Here is a 20,898-nt window from a genome sequence, read left to right as displayed (position 1 = left end):
GCTTGTATCTTTAAAAAGCGCGCCTTTTTCGCCAACTTCTCTTGCTTGGCATGTGCTGCCACACTTCGGAAATACGTCAAATTTTTTTCTTGCGCCGATGGCTCTTCTTTTTATTTTTTATGATTTACTTCAGCGGCGCGCCAGCTACCGCTTGCGCATCTGCTAATGAGGGGGCGCGCTGGGTATCGCCAACCGAGTACCCGGGCGCCTCTCACTTCTTGCGCCTGCCACAGGCCAAGGTCGCCTGCGAAACTGATGAGGCTCTTTTCTCGTTTTTTTTTTTTTTTTTTTTTTTTGTATTTTATGAGCGGTGCGGCGTCTATCGCTCCCACATCTGGCCACGCGCACCCGCACGTGCCGGCGGGCGTGCAGCGGCTGGTTTCGTTATTGTCCTCCGGGCGCTTCCCGCTTTTTGCACCCACGAAACTGATGTCTATCTGATTTTAATTCACTCAAAAGGTGCTGGCTTGTTACTCTCTCATTTTTATTTAGAATTTTTCTTGTGTAACGCCATAATACACCACATGTATGTAACAACACAAACGATTTTTTTGTCACTTTACGGTCCCCCAAAAAAATTTCTGATTATTTTTTTTCTATATAGGTTCGTCCATAGAATTTAAATCAGCAATAAAAAAAATCGACCCTGTAGGGACGCATTTGGCAACAAAATTCGACCCTCAAAGGGTTAACAAAACAGCTTGGCTAACAAAACAATACACAGCCAGCTTTCACAGTAATCTTCACCCAACATTACTTGGCCCAAAGCAGTGGTACACTCAGACAGACTTGGGAGAGGTAGCGTAAAGGAAAAGGAGCAAAGCGTTGCCCATTTGGAGCTGTTACTTCTCATAGCCGCTGAGGGCAAGGAAGTGGGCAGAGGCTTTGCTATATGCACTACAAGTGTAATGTGCACAAGAAGGTATAAAACTAGTTGTGCTCTTTGCTACAAGTGGCACACAAAAAAAAGTATTGCCTACATTTGTTTCATGGCTTATTCTATTTTATTCACACTTGTAGCTGTGTACTGTAAAGGGAGTTAAAGGAGCACTGGCACACTTTTATGTTACACATTTGCGTATGGTTCGGGACAACTGGGGCATGCCGGACTGCGGGGCTCATCAATCTCACAATGGCAGATCACCCTATCCCTCGCGTATTATACTGTCGTATTCTAGAACTACACATCCATGAGTCCTCTAATCAGGCCAATGTAGCTACGACCGTTAAAGGAGCACTGACACGAAAATTTTATGTTACACTTTTATTGCTTTTATCGATGCTTAATGGTCTAGCAAACCTGAAACAGCACTTCAAATATTTCAGCGCACGATAGTTAATCACATTGAACGGCCTGAAAATCGGTTGTTCCAAATTCCCGCATTTTCATCCCGAACGGCGCACATGACAGAATCCCGGCCTGACCTCACCGCTTTGTGCGGACGTCACCGGCGCCCGCTTGCCGCTCGTGGGGCCACGCGCATGAAGTGACGTCGCGAGTTTTTGACGATTGCTCTTGCGTCACTTCTTTTGGCTTCACGAGGCGATGTCCCGCTTATGTCCATTTGCTGAGTGCCGCTCCGCGCACTGCTCCGTTGGCGCGATAAATGAGATCCAATTGAACTATGTTCTTCGCGTCGCAGGCCGCTCATATTTCACCCAGGGTATTCTGTTGAGTGAAGGAAGCGAACTGTGCAATAATATTAACGCCGAAAATTGGTGTCAGTGCTCCTTTAAGAACTTTTATCCTGGGCTAGCAAGCTTTTCTTTTCCACTCTCTAATTTCGCTCCCGATTTCTTTAGGCTTGTAAAACTGCAGCGTCCTCCATGATTTATGATGAAAACAGCTGGCTTGTAATTTATTCAATATTATAGTAGATGCAGGCTTTTTCTGTGCAGTGACATAACAAGTAACCAACATTACCTCCGAGTTCCTGTCAGCGACATGTCTCATAAAGTTCTCAGTTTTCGCAGTTGCGATTCTAGGAATGGCATAAGTTATCATTTGTGCCACTACTGGATGGTGTGTGCCAACCATGTCACATTCCGCACGTAGTTTGACAAGGAGACGGCGATTAGCCATCTCCTTGTCAAACTAAGGAGTCAAACTATGTGTTAAACTTTTTGTTAAAACTACGTGCTAAGCTAAGGAGTAGCTTAGCAAGTAGATCATCTCATGCTCATGTTCGATACATTCACAGGTTGCAAAGTCTGTACCAAGGTGTGAACTATATATTCATTAAAAGTTTTCAGACCTGGCAATTAAATCACAATTTTCCTGTCTCCCATACCAGCTTTATTATTTCCTCGATGTTCTTGACTATTAGTTCTTTCTGTTTCATCTAACATTGGAAATCTAGTCTATGACAACACAACAACCAAACAAGCACAAGCAAATTGATCAATTCAAGTCAGTATTATGGGTCATAGCTTACAGCGTTACAATTAATGTGTTCTTTTAACTCCTCTAGCTTTGATGCAAGCATAAACCAAGCATCCTTGCCCGATTCCCCCAAGCTCACCATGGTCCTTGATGTGCTGCCGTAGATGAAGTAGCCACTTGTTGAAGTCTGACTCCGTGTCCGCCACCATCAGGTGTTCCTGCACCTTGTCGGAGACCACCATGGTGATGCGAATGGCGTGCATGTACTTGGATGTGCAGCCATCTGTCCGTAACCGTGTGTCCTGCAGTGTGTGACAGTGGTATTCGCATCATGCCATGCCCGCATGTACTATCAAACACGACTGCCCAAACCTTTTTGCCCTTCATCAGCTTATAATCACAGCAGCAGTCAGCAGCCTTGAACTTTGAGACAACTGATCAAAGAGGGCAGAAGTTTGTAATAAATGAAAAAAGTTTTTAATGAAGTGGATGCACCAGTTAAACATTGTCTCAGGCAGGCTTGCGACAGCTTTGCAGGTGCACGCTCACTCTATAGACTTTGTAACCTTGACTAAAGTCAGTGCAGTCAAGCCTTGCTATATTGAACACTGGTGTATCAGATTATTACTCACATTCCACTCTAGAGTTTGCATGATGATCACATTACTTTTGCAGCACAGTGCATCACAATGTAGATTTCCCTAACTTTGTGGAACCAAACGGGGCATTCTCTACACGCATGCATGCAGCCTGAAAAACAGTGGTGGGGTGGACTGTGTTTGCAATTCTCAAACAATCATGCCTTAGAGCTGAGAGCATATGTCATGTCAGGTGTCATGGTACAATGGCTCATGTGACACTCGGCAATTGCGCCACACCATAACAACACTTTGATATGCTCGCGGCCAATGCAGTACAATTGTGTGGTGTTGCGATGGCGGTGCAAGTGAGGAGGGTGCTGACACTTGTGGCAAAGCTAGCTTTAAACAATGCAGAAAAAAGATGCACCGCATTGCTTGCACCTGCACCATTCCCCAAAGTACGAAGACTGCCTCACACTGAAGATGAAAAAATGATATCCATGCAAGCGCAGGGAAAAGCAAGCACTTCAGACGGTGTGCATGCTCGGACCATATAAGATGTGGAAAACAATTAGCACGTGAGTAGCTTATAGTCCGAAAAAGGCATTCTGCTAATTCACCTCTCCTAATTCCCTTTGCCCCAGGCCATGTAACTTCCCATGGCAGTGCTGTTGTGAAAGCCATCTCCAAAGAACATAAGGTGGCCTTCAAGATGTCAACGGTGGCTGCTGTAGTCAGTGACAATGAGCCTGCTGAGCAACGTGGTTCCACTGCCAGTTCTGAGCAAAAGCTTTCAGAGCTCAATGAAATTTCGCAGAGGTTTTTTTCATTTTGGGGGTGATGTATGAAGACATGAACAATAATGGCTTGATCACCTTTCAACATGCCAGAACTGACTGACATTGACATCGCCATGCTGTCGGGTTATTGATGAAACTGCTCAAATTATACCGTCCGCTGTGACAGCAACTTGCTTGCAATGTCAAATGAAGCTGTGATCGGTGTGGCTGCTTTACACAGTGCAGTACAAGGAAGTGTACCTGCACTCATGAACCACCAGACAATGTGGAGCAGGCCCTTCCAATGAACAGTGGAAAAAAAAAAAAAAAGTACACCACGCTACTACAATTTCTTTTCACCTTAAAGGGACACTGAAGTGATTTGTAAACTTTGCGGGATTACTAGCGCAAATTGTAGTCCGGAATCCATAGGCCATGTTACGACCATTGTAAGCGCATTTACACGAATTTATTTAGTAGAAAATCAATTCAAAAATGCTGTCCTCCTCTCTGCATCCTCGCCCATTTTCTGTGGCGTTTTCGTGTGACGTCAGGAGGAAATGACTTGGCTTGACTGCGCTACTGCACGGCTCGCCGACCTTCTGGCAGGGTCAGCCGACCCAGCGTTTAGTCTGCCGGCCGCCAACGGGTCATCGCAATTCGTTCGCTCAGTTGAAACGAAGCCAAGACACGTTTGTGAATGGAAGAATGTGCCTTTCTTTACTTCGTTAGTTTGTACGCTGTATCTAGCTCTAAGTCCAGGTCGCTCCACACAAGCACTGCACAAGCGCACATGCAACGCTTCGCTGACTGGTACGCTAGTAGGAAAATCTAAGGCCACTTGAAGGCGGGAGAAGAGTCAGCGAAGTCAATATAGGTACTAAGGAAACAAAATCGACTGATACTTTTACCATACAGCGTAATTCTAGGGAGCACAAAGCACTTTTTTGCGCTGGGAGAACAAGAACAGCGGTCAGCAGCATGACCACACATCTGCGAACGCTTTTCGTCTAAGAAATGCAATTGCTCGACGTGAGATATTGCGAAAATTTGGGGGACGCTTATTGCACGAGTGCTATACAACAAATAGTCACCTAAGCTGCTTGAAATGCTAAAACTAATTAAAAGTGTAAACTGATTATACATTATATACTTTATATTTCCAACACTGGCAGTGCTGGCCCGTGGCCGAGTGGTCTAAAGCGCTTAGAATGTTATTTTGCAAGTCACAAGTTCGAATCCCCTCAGGTACATTGGTTTTTTTTTTCTTCTTTTTTTTCTTTTTTTTTTTTGTAAGTTGACTTTTCCGTTTTTGGCCGATGTTTTCTACACTGAGTTCACCACTTTTGGGCCGTAACGATCACTGCTCCACGAACTAGTTCACAGAACGTGCGCAGACTGACACTGACGGGCTAGCGAGTTCTTGTTGGCGTGCTGTTGCCACAAGCACCGACCGCTTGCGGGCAGTGGGCACAGGCCAGAATCCACAGACCCTTGGCTTGGTGCGAACACACTTTTTACGATACAGGCATGAGTGAGGCAAGCTCTAAGTATGGGGGAAAAGCGCATGGCATTTGAGCATCTGTGGTGACGCGGAGGGCGTTCATCCACTGCGTAGGCCTCGGCTAGTGATTGCTACGATTCCAAGCCGTCCTAGCTGGGAGGCTAATCTTAGGCATTTTACAGCCGACAACCTGGCAGAGGCGCGGTACGACGATTACTGAGATATCGAGAATGCCCATGCAACGATGCCGTTGGATGTCAAGCATGTTGTTTTACAGCACCCAAACCGAAACTTGTTTGAATGCTAACCTTGGACATCGTCAAATCACGGTGCATCTCCTCCCGTCATCGCAGCGTTTAGTTGGTGTGGCCGCCGCAGACCCAGATGGTAGTTTTTCTTCTTTCGCGCTTTGTAAAATAATTACCGACTTATCAACCAGATAAACGATGAAAAGTGTGTTAATTTGAGCCAGTCCACGCAGTGCAAGCAAAACCGGGAGCTTGACAAATTCACTTCAGTGTCCCTCTAATAAACTGATTTTAAATAAAAGTGTGCAAACATTCCAAACTTCAAATACTTCATAAAGAGCATTTACTGACTGGACTTATAGTGCACTACACCATTAGAAGTACTCTATTTTTGTCAAATGTTTGAAAACTTCACATAACAAAGGAATATAAATTGGCTTTCCTGCACAATGGTGTAACAAACACAATCCTTGCCCAAAGCAAGAGTATGCTAACCACAGGGTGGATCAGTTGAAGTGGAATATGCTAGCTGCACCAAACACTTAAAAACGAAATAGAAGAATTTTTGTCAACAGTAGCAAGACTCAGTTACAAAGAGTTAGTACTGCCTGTTTGTTATGCTTGTACTAAGGAACCTGGTCATGCCAGCAGCCAGCATGCCTAGAAAGCACCTCTTTTCAGTGACTAGAGAGTCTGCATTCGGTCATGGATAGTGCTTGTTTAAAACCATGTTTACGAACTTGTATTTCTTTGTGACGATGCCTGTCTTGTTGACTACATTGCCATCTCCTCCTAATAATTTATTTATAACTTTTTGTACTGTTTTTTATCATCCCATAGTGCACAGAACCAGACGTATGTACAGCATGGACCAGGCAAATTATCATATTCGAGCACCACTCACTCTAAGAGCAGACTTCTTTTCTTTTCTTTTTTTCAATAAATGGATGTTCAATGCCCCAAGTAGACCTTCCCTCAATTCTAAGCTGTAAGCCTTCCCTCAATCAGGCTGTGTTTGGGTGGAATCTTGACGTTATTCGATATATGAAAGTTTTACCGCGCTGTACTAATTTATGATTATTGCACACTTTGAAACCTAGGGTGTGACTATATATCTACAGGGTTTGCGACCTTGACTAAGGTTAGGGAGAGGCTGTAAACTCATTTGCCTCGAGTGATGGCAAGAACAGGTGCACAAACATGCGGAGTGTGCTTACCGTATTGATTGGGATGCTCAAAACGGGAGGTAGATGCCTGGCATCCTCTGGGCTTGTCCAGAGGCACAGCTGGAAGTTCTTGAGGACACACCAGAGGCGTCGACGGCCACTCACTCCATTGGCCAGCTGTGAGAAAGAAGTAGCAGCAAATAAACGAAAACTCAGTGTTTCTTACATTTTGTTATTTCCTGCAACATCTTGTAACACCCCAGCAGTGAACTTACACACGACTAATCTCCTTTCACAGCACGCTATAGCTCCATGAGGAGGCAAGCTACCATCATAGAATAAAGGGCATGCATTGCTCATGACACTGCTGCAACTTTTGAGAGGACCGTCAGGATGGCTGAAACCAGTCTTTACCATCACAATTCTAAGGGGTAAGCTGTGTGAAACCACACGTGCCAAAAGTTCAGCATTTGTGAAATTTGCAAAAAGTACTTGAATGCGGTTTTGTGGTTTATTCTGCCTGCACTACTTACGGGGAAGCAGTGGAGTGTAGAATGAGGACAAATCATGCCAAGGCAGCATTAAACTAAAAATGTGCAAGCATGCAGGAACAGAAAAAAAAACACGAAAGTACCCGCAAGCTACACATAACTGCAATTCCAGCAAAATAATGAAGCTTTAGCTTAAACAGCCATAGAGCGATGCATTTACTTTGCATATGCACATATTAGGCCACCGTTGTAGGCAAACTAATGTTACTGTTGATGAGACAAGGTGACAAAAATCACCTCACTGCAATCACCAAAATTAGCCTTAAACCCAAGTTTGAATTGAGAAAAAGGTTCAGGTTTTTTAAGTAGAGATCAATAAGGGACACCAAATGCACACAATAAGTAAGTTTGCAAAGCTTGAGAACAGAAGAGAGCTGTTAATAAGTACTTCTCTATTGTGATCTCTTTATGTATCTGGCACTATGTGACACCATGCCTTGAAAGAAAACATACCATGGATGAGCAAGATTAAATTGCTGTGCGTTTATATTGCTGAAGCGGACTAAATCCTCATGGAGATGCTCAAACAAAGGTAAATTTGCAAATGGAGTTTCAAAAGTGACAATGTTAGGGTCGCCTGCATTTCTGGAATGTGAAGAGCTACCTAAACTGAAGGTTTAGACATGCACTGAAAGGCTGTGTGACAAATATCGTTGGCCGTGTAATGTAGTAGATTAGTCCCTAGGAAAAATTTTGTTTATAACAGAGCTTCAGTAAGGCTCGAAGCCTTACTGAGGCTCTGTTATAAATAAAATTTTTGATCCAGTATTTTTGGGGAACCTATAGGCTAACTTCATCTGGCACTTCATTCAAAACATGTTGCTGTGCCAAGATCCACAGTGACAAGAAACTAAGACCAGAGTAGTCTTCGCCCATGATAGATTACTAACTAGCACTACCTTTCCTTCACTGCTGACAAAAAGTTCTTGCGACATGTTGAAGAAATTGCGATGAAATTGTTCGAACTTTAAAAAGGGAAGTTATGATTATCATACAACTATGACCCTGCATTAATGCAAAAGACTTTTACATTATGGAAGTAAAAGTCCGTGCTTTAATTAATGTCGTGAACCGGAGAAAATTATGATTTGCATTTTTATCTTTCGGAGATTTGGGTTTCATTTTATCCTGCGCAAAAATATTAACCACAGCAACAATCCAGCCAAAACATACAAGCCCAGGTGATGCCCACACAAGAATTCCTCTTGAGTGGCGACAAGGGGAACCCTTTGCGCTCGAATGCCTCCCCTCGAGTGCCAGTGCGACCAGTGGTGCTGCCACCGAGCACGTTGCCGTGGGAGCATACCTGGACCACGCTGAGGTAGCCTGCCAGCTGCTCCTCGTACGTGCAGTCAGGAACCACGGCCAGCTTGCAGCAGAAGTGGCCGAACAGGGGCAGCTGGTGCTGAGGGTTCTCCAGGCTCTCCACGGTCAGGTCATACGTGTGTGCCTTGTCGTCGGCATCGCTCAGCCGCAGCGTTGCATGCGCCTCCAGCTCAAACTTGGGACCTCTGCAGCCAAGGGGGCACAGTTGGTCGCACTCACACAACTGCCACTTCCATTCCAGCAAACTCCATGAAGACCTTCCTACAGACTATGAGGCCCTCATTCTTCAGCCCCGTTAATCACGTCCCCTTTTTTCTTTGTTTTTCCTGTTTTAAAATCGTTGCATCTAAAGGTACGTCGGACATACCAAAAAAAGAATTTATTAAAGGTTTGTGATGTGTGCCTGCGTGCATTTCTTAAAGATATGTAGGATATATAATATGCTGTATCAGGTGCATTTTGTTGACTAGCAGCGCATTCTGATCAGGTTAAACTTTGAAAAAAACGCAGAACGGGGCAATGAAGCACAGCTGATGAAAAGCCGCTCCCTGGAGAGCAGTGAAGATCACCAATTTAACTTATGTTCTGCAAAATTCTTTTTCAACTGTAGATCCCATATCGGTCCCGATAATTTAAACATATCAAAATGTATATGTTCTGTTATTATTCACTAGCATAGTTTGAAGAAGGTAACTGCATCTTGTTGAGTGAGCTGCAGAGGTTGTGCTCAAAGTTTGAATCTAGACAACACTCCGATGAAGGATCCAAATACTGAACTGAATTTCGAATAGCCACCACAACATGGCTGTAAAACAGAACAGACTTGAGCTCTCTGGAAACACACTTTCTGACAATGCAATAAGCTAGGGCCACCAGAATTGAGTACCATTGGCGATGACACAGGCTCTGGTAGTGCTGGCTGCTACGCTGACATTCACAATTTTCCTAAAAGCAAAGTTTACTGGGCAGTGCTGATGGCCTATCCTCTCAATGTCTGCCATATGTGTTGAGATAGTGTGTAAATATAACAAAAAAAATAGAAAATTTACAGAATATGCTTTCCTGCAAATAATATTAGCGCGCATATTACGAATGATGTATCTGTGGTGCCCATTCACAAGTACATTTAAATATGTGTAAAATTTCTGCAGGTATTTATTGAATTCAGAAAGTTAGACAAATTTGCAAATACAGGTTGGCTCTGAGAAAAAAATATTCTCAGCACAAAGCAGTCTTGGGGTCTGGTTTCAGCAAAATTACCCTTGTAGGTGATGTTACTCATTTCTTACCCTACATTCTGGTTGCAGGGAAATAAATACGTACGCATGCGGTGTATCGTACATTCGACATATCTAAGAAATTCGCACAGGCATGCCAGACATACAGCTAAGCAACTTTTGCAGAGGTACATCAGACATACCTTCAGACACCGCAATGTAAAACTGAAAGTGGGAGCCTGCTGCACAGAAACTTCGCTTTGCACCTAGTTCATACCACAAGCTAGGTGCAGCACTGTGGAGGCTACATTGTTGTCTACAGTGCACCCACTGAGGGTGCCTAACTCGCCGTGAAGGGGGTCCTGAAAGGACATTCCCTTCTTCCCTCTCAGCAAGTGGAACCGCCAGGCCCCGGCGCCTTTTGTCGCTTCCTTCGCGATGAGTTAGGCGCCCTGAGGGGGCGGGCTGTTGATAACAATGTAGCCTCCTCAGTGCTGCACCTAGCTTGTGGTACAACCTATAGATATGTACGTGCCCATGTGTTCGCATTTCCCCATGACACAAAAGCTGTGTAAGAAAGCCAGCTCTGCATAAGACAGGAGAACATGCAGCACAGTGGTCCTGTAACAAAACTACAATATTTCGTCAAGTAGCATCCCCTGCACACGCAAGACTGCCCCCTACCTTTAGGGAATCCATGAGTAGTTCACAGTACATCCTTGCTTGAAAACCACTCTCCTGGAGACCCATCCACACTGCTCATTCCTTCAAAGGCCAAGTTGCACTAGTGACCACAAGAAATACTATACTGCAATGTGTCTGGCATTGATTGATATAATTATTTTGCATAAATGAAGTGTGGGGACTCAGAGCGGCAGTATTTTGAAAGGAAAAACTCAGCTACTTTAAAAAGGCCTAGACTTTGTTATTGATAGTGTCATTGTCTCTAAATCCAGATGCAAAAATTCAATGCAAACAAAAATGCTGCATGTAAACGCAAGCATGACGCACGTCTCCTTATTAAGGCATTCCTTTTATGCCCTTTGAGAGGGACTCATCACATACTCATTATTTTGATGCAAAAGTGAATATTAAGATCCCTGAAAGTAGACTGGTATGTGTGAATATATAAGAAAAAAAATTGCCTTACATTTCTAGGGAGTTCAGCTCTTCTTTCTGCAAATGGGAAAAAAGAAACAAGATTATTCAGGCCAATTTAGTTCATAATTTCATGCACATTATTTACTATGTTGATGTCTGCTACTGCATGCTTTATCAACTTGTTCTACATTATCTACTGCATTTTAAAATTTGCAAGTCTAATCATAATTATGAGTAACACTCTCCAAGAGAAGACCTTTGACAAGAAAATTTCAGCTGAAAGGTCCTAGAAAAGCCTCCAGGACAACTGGGGTTCTTGTCTTGACAGAATGCCCTAATTTCAATGCTCATTCCAGCTGCCTGATTTTTGCATCTCAATACTCTGTCAAGTACAATTCTTGGAAGAAGCATGCATAAGGTATAGAAAAAACTGCCCGACTGATCAATGAGATTCTTGTTACAGTAGACAGCTTTAGTTTCACGTACGAAGAAGCTTTACATATGTAGAGCTTTAAGGATGACCAGTGCACATACACAGAACGCAAAGGGTCAGCGTGAGTCTCTCCTACGTCCACAAGATTTGGATTTTTACATAGCAGTCTTTATGTTGTGGTCTTTATGTTGCTTACATATGTAGCGTTTACAAGACTCAGCAAGTGACAGGGCCATAATACACCAGCATCCCTAACATTGCAATATTCGCAGTTCACACATAAACCAATAGCAGAATGGCAGTGACTGGTACTCTTTTTTTTTTCTAAGACTGCCACATTTTTCTTGCTTGAATTCTGGTAGCTTCACATTTTAAGAGACTCGAAATACCACAGCCATAAGAATGCTATGTGAGCTGAATGATGCCAATTTCCAGGGTACAACCGCCAAGAAAGTTTGAAAACTGACCAGTGACGCTGCCAACTTGCGTCCTATCGCCCGGCTGACCGAGTTCGTGATCTTGGTCTTGATTTTCCGAGGCGTGCTGGCCATGCTGAGATCATCTTGTAAAATGTGGCTGTACACTTCCAGCTTGAACTCGAAGTCAGGAGGAATGTGGTTGCTGCAATCAAGAGCATGTGCTCCGAATTAGCAAGACTGCATGCTCGAATATGTACACATATTAGTGATCAATAACCAAGCTGAGGTACTTCCACTTGAAAAGGTATGTCCCATATACCCACACATGTGCGCAGAGTTATTTTTTAAAAAATGCTAACAGTAAAAAAATCCAAGACAGGTTTGTTGACGAAGTTAAGCAAAGTGCAGTATTGGGCGAGTTGGTTATCCATCATTACTAAACAGCGCAACAAAAACACGGACTACAGCGCTCGTCCTGTGTACCTCAGCTATAGTCCGTGTTTTTGTTGCGCTGTTTAGTAATGATGGTTTGTTGACGAGCCAGTACGTACCTTTTTGAACTTGAAGGAAACAGTGCTAGAAAAGGGACAAGAGTAAGGGAAATGCACAACATCTGTGCTGTATTTGCCTTACTCTTATCCCGTTTCTAGTGCTGTTTCCTTCAAATCCAAGAAAGATCTTTTTCACGCCTTGAAAGCATATACAAGCTAGAGAGACTGACACTTGATCATAGTGCGGCTGTAACACGACACAAACTAAAACTTAATAGTGCATCTTTGTGGTCCTTGCAAACTGCAAGCACCACAAACTCAACACTTTACTCAAACTGCAAGTTTGAGTAAAGGTCTTGTGATTGACAAACAGCAGTCATGAAGTAAACAAATTGTTCGCTGTAACAATCAACATTGCTAGTTTTTCAAGCTTTTATTTTTTCACAAACGCAAAGGAGGAGAGCACTTTTAATCAAGCCACTTGCATTCATTTGTTTGCATAGATTGAAGCTTTACATTTTTAAGGCTTCGTTCCATTCAAAAGAGGAAGCCTGTATCCTTCATTAAAATCAAACACTGTGTTAGTTTCTTCATTTTTGTCCATTTTTAATGCAATTTTTCTTCATTAATATTACTTGTTTCTCTGAATGATTAAACTAGAGTGAACTAGAATTCTAGTTCACTCTAATTAAACCATGTGCTCTACTTCTGCACCAAGTAGCATGATAATGATAGCATGTGTAAATGCCCAGCACAAGTTTCACACTGCACTAATACTCACAACCTCAAAATGTGTTATATGCATAGTGCAAATTACCACTGGCAAAGCAAAGTTATTGGACGCAAAATACCAGCTTTCTAGATTGTCCATTTGGGGTCAGTTTTGTTGTTCACTTCTGTGTTATTAACTCAACTTTACAGCAATTTCCACTTGGAGCTCATTAAAGGTATTGTAGTTGAAAAATATACTAATTATGACGTAAAGAAACATTCATGACAACTATTACTAAGCCAGCATGCTCTTTCTAAGCTTTTCTTTTTTCTTCAGTTTCCAATCATTTTTTATGAATGAACTGAATAATGAACCCAAATATCATGCGATGAGCAGAAACACTACCAACAACAAGAAAATTTGATCAGGACCGGAACTCTGTATTGGTGAACTGTCACTGCACAGATTTCTTTTTTTTTGTATTTTTTTTGTTTTGCTCTTATGATAAAATTTCTAACCCAGATTTCTTTACGTTTTTTTCTTGGCCTAATTGCATGAGGGTGCTTGATTAATTGCACCGACGAAATATTATATATATATATATATATATATATATATATATATATATATATATATATATATATATATATATGAGCCAGAGTTCAAAAATATGCCAGTGCTCCAACACGACACTTCCAAATGCATGTTGCTCACTCTTGTATGCAGTGTGCCAAGCTATTTTTTTATTCTGCTTAATTAGATAATTAGTCCATTTTAATTAGACAACTTCCGACCCGACGAAGCTAGAGAAAAAATCCAATTAGGAAGTTTCAGAGTGGCTTGCAAAACGTCCGAATAAACAGTTTCTATCTTTCTGTATGTTAAGTATTAGTGTTATTCAGCTTACTGAGGATGCCCGCCAAATACAAAAAAAAAAAACATCACGTGACATGCCGGCTTGCGCGTCTTTATTGCAGTCTTTATTGCAGTCTTTATTGCGTCTTTATTGCGCGTCTTTAATGCAGTGCTCCCAAACGTTCCACGCACAAAGTGCCATAGGCGCGCTGCCGCTCAAAAGGCGACAGGGCAGCAACGTTTGCATTGGCTGAGCAAACCATGAAGCAGACGCAGCAGTTATCGCTAATGCTGGTGGGAGCAACGGGTTCATAATCTGCCCTCTTGCTTTTTTAGCGGCTGTGCACATGCGTGTATGTATGTATGTATGTATACGTATGCATGTTGTATGTTCGTATGCGTGTGTGCGCATGTGTCATTTTTTCTGGTTATTTAAATTTTATCCTTGGTTGTTTTATTTCTGCCTTTATCTTCATTTTTAAGTGTTTCGGGGGGGGGTGTTCCAGTTAAGGCAGATCAGACCTGCGGTTGTGACGCCATGCGCACGCGTTGGAGGGCAGACGAACCACATAAAAGCTAAAAAACGCCTACTAAAGCTTTTTGTTTGTTTGTTTTTAATTTGCTGCCCTGAGCATAACTGCGTGCGCCACGACTTCGGAAGCATACAAATACACCTCCGCCGGTCCAGGATTCGTCTTCATGACTCGACAAAGTGAGACTACGAGAGCCGGCACGGCCAGAGGCGTCAGGCCCACCAGGCGAAGCGATTATGGCAACGCGGCACGCGTTAACTCGCCGACTATCGCCACAGAACAGGGAGGATTTATCGCCGACGCTATGCCTGGCTAAGCCAGCGCCCCCTGCAGGCAGCCGGCGCGGAGACAACGCCGCGTAGTACGTGAGGCAAATCGCAACGCTTGGGCAAGAGTAGGCTATTCCGGTCGCGGCGTCCGCTCACCGCCGGTAGCATAAGTAAGTAATCGTGGAAGGCGCACTTGACTCACTGACCACGCAACGCGCGCGGCCGCGTCATTCGCGCAGGAACCGGTACAAGCGTGACGCATGAGGCGCGCACTGAGCACGTGAGACAAAAAAAAGTATGTATATACCAACAATAGCGTGGAAACGGTACGCTGGCGGCGACGCCGTTTACGGGACTACGAACAGGTGCGGATTCTTAGCATATGATAGCGATTAATGGACCCAGCGAAACACCATAGTCTCACGGATCTCAGGAATTGCCTTAGCTGCCGAATACGACATCGCTCGATTTGTTTTTATCAATATTAAATGTGGGATGACGTGCCACGCCCTTCTTTCTCAGCGCCATGATCCAAGATATATGTGCACCGCCGACCGCAGACGGGGGTCATTCTGGGTCCTGCTCTGTACGTCTCGCCGAACGACAAACGCCACGCAGTAGGCGGATATGCCGCGCTTCCCCTGGGCCGTTGTCAGCTGCAAAAGCTTTCGTTATCTTTGACGACGACCAACCGACTCGCGCCACCTCACCACCACTGGCGCGACATCGCCGCAACGGTCTTTTACCCATATTCCTTGTACCGAAGACCCTTGCTAGCGGCGAATCCGCGACACTCCCATGCTGCTGCTGCGAGCAATCTGGCCAAGCGCTGGTTCCCTCCCATATGCCGAGTTTACAAGGCTTCGACAGAAGCACAGCGAGCCCGGTCTCTGTCCAGTCGACGTCATGCAAATGGCACGATGCGCTCGGAAGTCACAGCGTCGGCAGGCTTGGACACGTTACCTCGCCGATGCGCTAGCTCATATGCGCTTCTGTCGCAGCTTTGTAAACGCGCCACAGACAGAGTCCTTCTCCAAATCGTAGCTTTCCCAACGCAGCACGAAGTTCGTGAAATGGACTACAGACAAGACACGAAGTCTGCGCGCACGCCTTCTGCTGCCACGCCGCTCCATGAAAAAAATTACCCCACCTTCCCGCGAGGGGAACCCTGTGGAGATGCGACGCATCTTGGGGGTTCACACTTGGTGTTTCCGTTGGGTTGATTCTCTAATTGCGTGAAACGTGTGAGGAACGCGTATGATGTATTATTTATTTCTTTGGCCGGTGCTGGAACGACCGCGGCTATGACGCAACGTGGCGCGGCTATGACGCAACACAATCCACTTTAATCCAATCCAAATCCAAGCCAAGCCAACCCAATCTAATCTAATCCAATGCCCCTCGCGAGAGAGTGTTCGCTATCGGAGAGGAGAGGGGGTGCGCGGCGGAGAGCGCAGCTCGCGCGGCGAGGAGAATCGGGGAGGGGTGTGGACGGACAACAACAACGCCGTATGGAGGGACAAGGCGAGTGAATGAGTCGCATCTAAAAGGGACAGGAGGTGGCAATCAGCTACAGAGACCTCCTCCCGGATACGCCTGGATACACCAGTGATGCCACACGTTTATCCAGCGTTTGTACAGTACCACAGAAAATGCCCGGATACTCGGACCCATTACGCGAGCCTCGATGATCCGTGCCTCTGCATGTCTCAAGTCGTTGGCCATAGGATAAGGAAGTAGCCCTCTTGGCACCTGAAGGGTTTGCTGTTTTCAGTTATCCGCGGAGAAATCTGCACAAACGGCATAGTAAGAAGCCCAAGTTCAAATCTAGACTTGGATACGTCGAACTCTGCGGCCTTTCGTAATGTACGCGGGGGTGGTAAGTCTTCCCAACTGTTTTCGTCCTTGCGATACTCACAAGACGATGGTGTCGTCGAAGGAGACGTCGGTCATGCTGCGATCCACGTTGCTGATCATGAGTGTGTCGTAGATCTCCGTGCCGATTTTGAGCAGGCAGAAGACGGCGAACCGCCGGTAGTCGCCCTTGTTCTTGAAGTGGTCCGTGTCCTTCCACATCAGCGGCATCCGGATCTCTGCGCAAAGGCGGAAAATTAAAAAAAGATGTCTGCAAAATGCAATTAGATGCGCTGAAAGGTTTCATAATCTGAAAATGACCAGCTGCTTAATAAAACAGTTCTCAAAGAGACTAGTTCAATGCGCTCTATTTTTCAGGAGCTGTGTAAACCACAACTACACTGCTCAGAGCGCTGCATGCACCATTAAGTCCTCTCTCAATCATTCCCCCGCTCGCACACTCTAAACCTGCTCCGTTAAAGCGGAACAGCTTTCGAGGAAAATGGGAAGCTAATAGAAGGTTCACAAAACACTGCACGCCTATCAACTTCTACGTCGGGATTTTTCCCTTCTCACGCTCCCCACATTTTGTTTCACGTGCAGCCTACATATTCGAAATACTTTTCCGCACATTGCTTGAACAGAAACAGCTACGCAGAGCAGAGAAAGCACACTAGCTTTCTTCCGTACGGTGATCGAAACGCATGTGCGGTCCTCTGTACGGTGCACCAAGTACGCTCCCTTCAGCTGAGGTATGGACATGTTAACTGTTATTCATTCAAAACACGCGAGGGGGATCAACGGAGGGAGGATCACTCGGCTGTGGAAGGCAAATTGCAGGCATCCGATAAATAGAGAAATGCAACCGCTTACCTGATACAGCCACACGAGAATGAGACACGTCCAGGGGGAACCCGCCGAGGCTGCGCGAAAATGCAAGCATGTGAATGCAGCGAAAAAAAAAAAAAAGCATGCCGCTATTCTATTCGCTGAGTGTGTGTTATGGTTCTTGCAACTAACTTAATTCATGCCTGACTCCCTTCCCCAGCGGACGAAGCTGTATTCAGAAGCTGTCAGAAGCTGTATTCAAAGGGTCACCGAAGCGCTGCGCTGCAGGCAACGTGTTGTTAGCCGATGCACTCACTGCGACTGCCTGGGTCGATCGGCGGTGGTCTTGCGTCGCTGCAGCTCGGCCACGTAGGCGGCCATGCGCTCGTTGGAGGTGAGCAGTGACTTGGCCGCCTCGAGGCTCTGAGGCCGGTGCTGGCACACGGCGAGCAGCTTGGTCGTGCCCTCGCGCATCTTGATCTCCAGGTCGATCTTCTGCTCAAGGTCGTACTCCTGCGGCGGAACACGGAAAAACTCTTACGTGAACGCCAGGCATCCATCCTCGCACGTGTGCATTCTGGCAACGCAAATAGTACTTGGCAGTCTCAAAGAGTACGCACCTCGCACCTTAGGAATGGTTGTTTGCGGAACTTCTCACAGCCATTCTCAACTCCTATCAGAATAACCGCGCACGAAGTGGTAAACAAAAAGTGCAAGGTGGTCGGGTTGGTATTGGTGTCCTCGGCGTATGCCAACGTACTATACAGTCCGAATTAGCGCGCACTCATTGTCAAGAAGTGTGGGCGTGAATGCGTGACGTCCCGCCCCAGCAAATTACGAAGGAAAGAATGCTCTGTTTACCGCAGCCGCGGCGATGTGAAATGCCTACAAGAGTTTTAGGGCCGACATCCAGACTCGAGATACCGGTTGAGCGCCTGTGCATGTAAGCGAAGCAGTGTTGCGGAGTTACCACTGCGGAATCGGAATCACTCCGGATTCATTCCACCTTTTAGAGATGCCGAAATGAAATGGGAATGGAATGGGAATGGAATGGGGATTTTTAGACGACGGCGTCACCATTGCTGGCGCCTTCCGGATAGTTAGACAGTGGCGACGAGTGCGTCGGTATGTCTGAAAGGGAGTACCGGCGCCGAAAACGAGAACGCATACCCGGCACCTCGAGTAACTGAATCAACGCAACCATCCGAAGAACGTGTAAAAGTGAACTTTTGGCGCCGCAATAACGTCTGGCCGGTTGGCACCATTAGGTAGGCTTTTCGTGCTTCGGCAGGCTTTTTGGGGCATCGGTCCGTAGCGCCGATGGCAGACCGGCGTCACTCGCGGTGACGGGCGCCGTGTGGCCAGGCCAGCAGGCGGGGAAGCAGGGGTGGCATACGAGCGGCACGCATCCGAAGCCGCGGTGTCTCTCATCGCAAGCTGATGCTGCGAAATCTTGGAGCTAACAATATAAACCGTCCGCGCATGAAACATAAAACAACGAGTCTGCTTGGCGTTCTCCTCCAACCCTCCGTACCCGGCGAGCAATGTAGCTTGTAAGCCGACCTGGTAGCCATCTCACGGGAATACGGCGCCAACCTGTCTACCGTCTGTCTGTGTGTTGTAGCAGGGCCCATGGGCTCCAGCAAATCAAAACCAAGGCAGAAAAAACAAAATTTTGAGTAAGGCATTTGCGCGCCCGGCAAGTGCCGTAAGCGTAAGAAGTCAGCTTTGGATATGTTACTGAGCGTTCTACCTCCAGGCTCTGCTACAGCGGCTACGGTAGTGGACAGCTGGGATATACGATGACACCAGATATTGTATAAGACAATGCAGAACAGACAGCTGCCGAAAAGCGCAATGGTGCCCCTTTTCGCGAGTGCTTTGACCGCTCTCAGTAGTGCGACACCATGCTTTGATTCAATCTAAATGTGCGGCCCTCTCCTCCAGTTGTGCCAAACTTTTTCGTAGTTTCGTTTCTGTGCTTTTGTTCACATGGCCTTTGCGCCTGGGTACGTACTTAATTACTGAAGCCTTATTTGTTGGCTTGAAAGTTGGAGCATCACCACTCTACAGGTAGTTGGAGCATCACCACTCTACAGGTAGGAAGGTCTCATTTCAAACTTTTGATCAGGTCCTCGTGCATATTGGTTGCGCGTTCATTGAAACCAACTCTGGCCACACCTCTTTTTATTCTGACAGGGCTCCCGTCACAGTATGGTTCTCTCACTTTAAACGAGGGTATCGTAAATAATGCCCTGTATTGAACGAATTGGGCTAAGGATCTATTGCAGCGAGCAAGCAAGCGAAATGGAGGTCAACGAGGAAGCAGTGGCGGCTTTCTTACGGTGAATGCAAAAACTGTTAACGGTGTTCCGTGCGGCTGCCCTCCCGTCTCTCTCGTTGGTACAGTAGCATTATTGCTCAATGCTGTAAATTCACTTGAAATGTTTCAAGTAAGCATTTCGAATGTGTGTACATGCGAACAAGCTCCGCGCGACATGCCAGTGAGTTATACACAGCATACTAATTTCACTGGTATGACGGTACGCAAAGGAGATAACCAGATAGCAAACCACAGACTGTGCAACGAAACGGAAAAAGCTTCATCTCACGTCGCGCAAGAACAAACCGTTAAAATATGCTAACTTGCAAACACTATAATAGGTAGTGGGATCCCGCCATTTACTATGCAAAAAGGGGGCCATGTGACGCTGCCCCTTTTTAAATCGACAGCTTTTTTAGTGGGGCCTATCGCACTCTGTCAAAAAACTAATACATTACCCCTTAGACCAGTTGCTCGACCGAAAAGCTCTGTCTCACACACGGCGCGTGCGTGAAACCGGGGACCGCAAATTAAGTATCTCTCTCTCTCTCTCCTTATCTCATAAACCACGAAATGGTGTACATTTAAGTCGTTCGTAGTTGTGCTTGCTTAGTGCACGAAAAATCGTCGCATGGGTTCGTTCTTCGGTTGCGGTTTGGGTGTTTGAAGGTTTGACGATTGGTTAGACGCACTTTCAGCGAAAGTGGGACGCACTTCTAGCCTTTGCGCTCATCTCTACTTTCGTTAGGAAGAAACGGTAATTTTTTGCATTGGGTAGTTGTTCTGCACGAGATATGTAACCAACCTGCTACCACCTCCAAACTTAGGTGACACGTGACACATTTTACATACTTCGGCAGTTTTCAGCCCGTATGATAACGTCAGATTCATCTTACGTTCCTTGGTAACTCGATGGAGCACCTGAGAGTTTTTACGATGAGGAATTGAAGGAATGGATTTGAACTTCCCATCCATTCCAGGAGTGGGAATTGGCTAACTTCTGTCATTCCGAGGAATTGAAAGGAATGGAATCACGACAATTCCTCGGAATGGAATTGGAATGGAATGGGGATGCCCATTCCGCAACACTGAAGCGAAGCATGGCATCCTCACCGTTGTCGCAGCTAGTTGCCATGGCGATTGTGTAACTTATTTCACGCGCTGTGCGTACATGTGGCGGTGACCATCTAGATGGTATACCGCTCCAGTATCCGTGCATGTGCCGCGCCATTTGTACAAGAACCGCCTCTCGTGCGGCGCTCCACAGGGGAGACGTTACACGTCGCACTTTCATTAGTGCATGGCCCACGTGAACTCTATAGCTC

The 20,898-nt window shown here is 45.6% G+C and overlaps 2 protein-coding genes across 4 annotated transcripts in view; both read right to left on the bottom strand.

Moving 5' to 3' along the window:
* Positions 1-14,581, bottom strand: part of LOC144156213 (pseudouridylate synthase TRUB1-like) — a 356,387-nt gene extending 341,806 nt beyond the window's left edge. The window contains exon 1 of the mRNA XM_077688096.1: positions 14,573-14,581. The gene's annotated coding sequence lies outside the window, so the exon portion shown is untranslated. The remainder of the gene's footprint in view (positions 1-14,572) is intronic.
* LOC144156212 (rhotekin-2-like) overlaps positions 1-20,898 on the bottom strand; it is a 182,622-nt gene that overhangs the window by 2,798 nt on the left and 158,926 nt on the right. For all 3 annotated transcript variants that reach the window (XM_077688092.1, XM_077688094.1, XM_077688093.1), the window contains exons 2-9: positions 17,567-17,763; positions 17,296-17,345; positions 16,487-16,661; positions 11,757-11,910; positions 10,906-10,931; positions 8,519-8,723; positions 6,713-6,838; positions 2,523-2,685 (exon numbers count right to left, since the gene is read on the bottom strand). In XM_077688092.1, the coding sequence (XP_077544218.1) occupies positions 2,523-2,685; positions 6,713-6,838; positions 8,519-8,723; positions 10,906-10,931; positions 11,757-11,910; positions 16,487-16,661; positions 17,296-17,345; positions 17,567-17,763 (1,096 nt within the window). The remainder of the gene's footprint in view (positions 1-2,522; positions 2,686-6,712; positions 6,839-8,518; positions 8,724-10,905; positions 10,932-11,756; positions 11,911-16,486; positions 16,662-17,295; positions 17,346-17,566; positions 17,764-20,898) is intronic.

Source organism: Haemaphysalis longicornis, unplaced genomic scaffold (assembly GCF_048455015.1).
Source record: "Haemaphysalis longicornis isolate Haplotype H1 unplaced genomic scaffold, Haemaphysalis longicornis Haplotype H1 scaffold_1, whole genome shotgun sequence".
NCBI classification, from domain to species: Eukaryota; Metazoa; Arthropoda; class Arachnida; order Ixodida; family Ixodidae; genus Haemaphysalis; species Haemaphysalis longicornis.
This window is presented reverse-complemented; position numbering and strand designations above follow the sequence as displayed.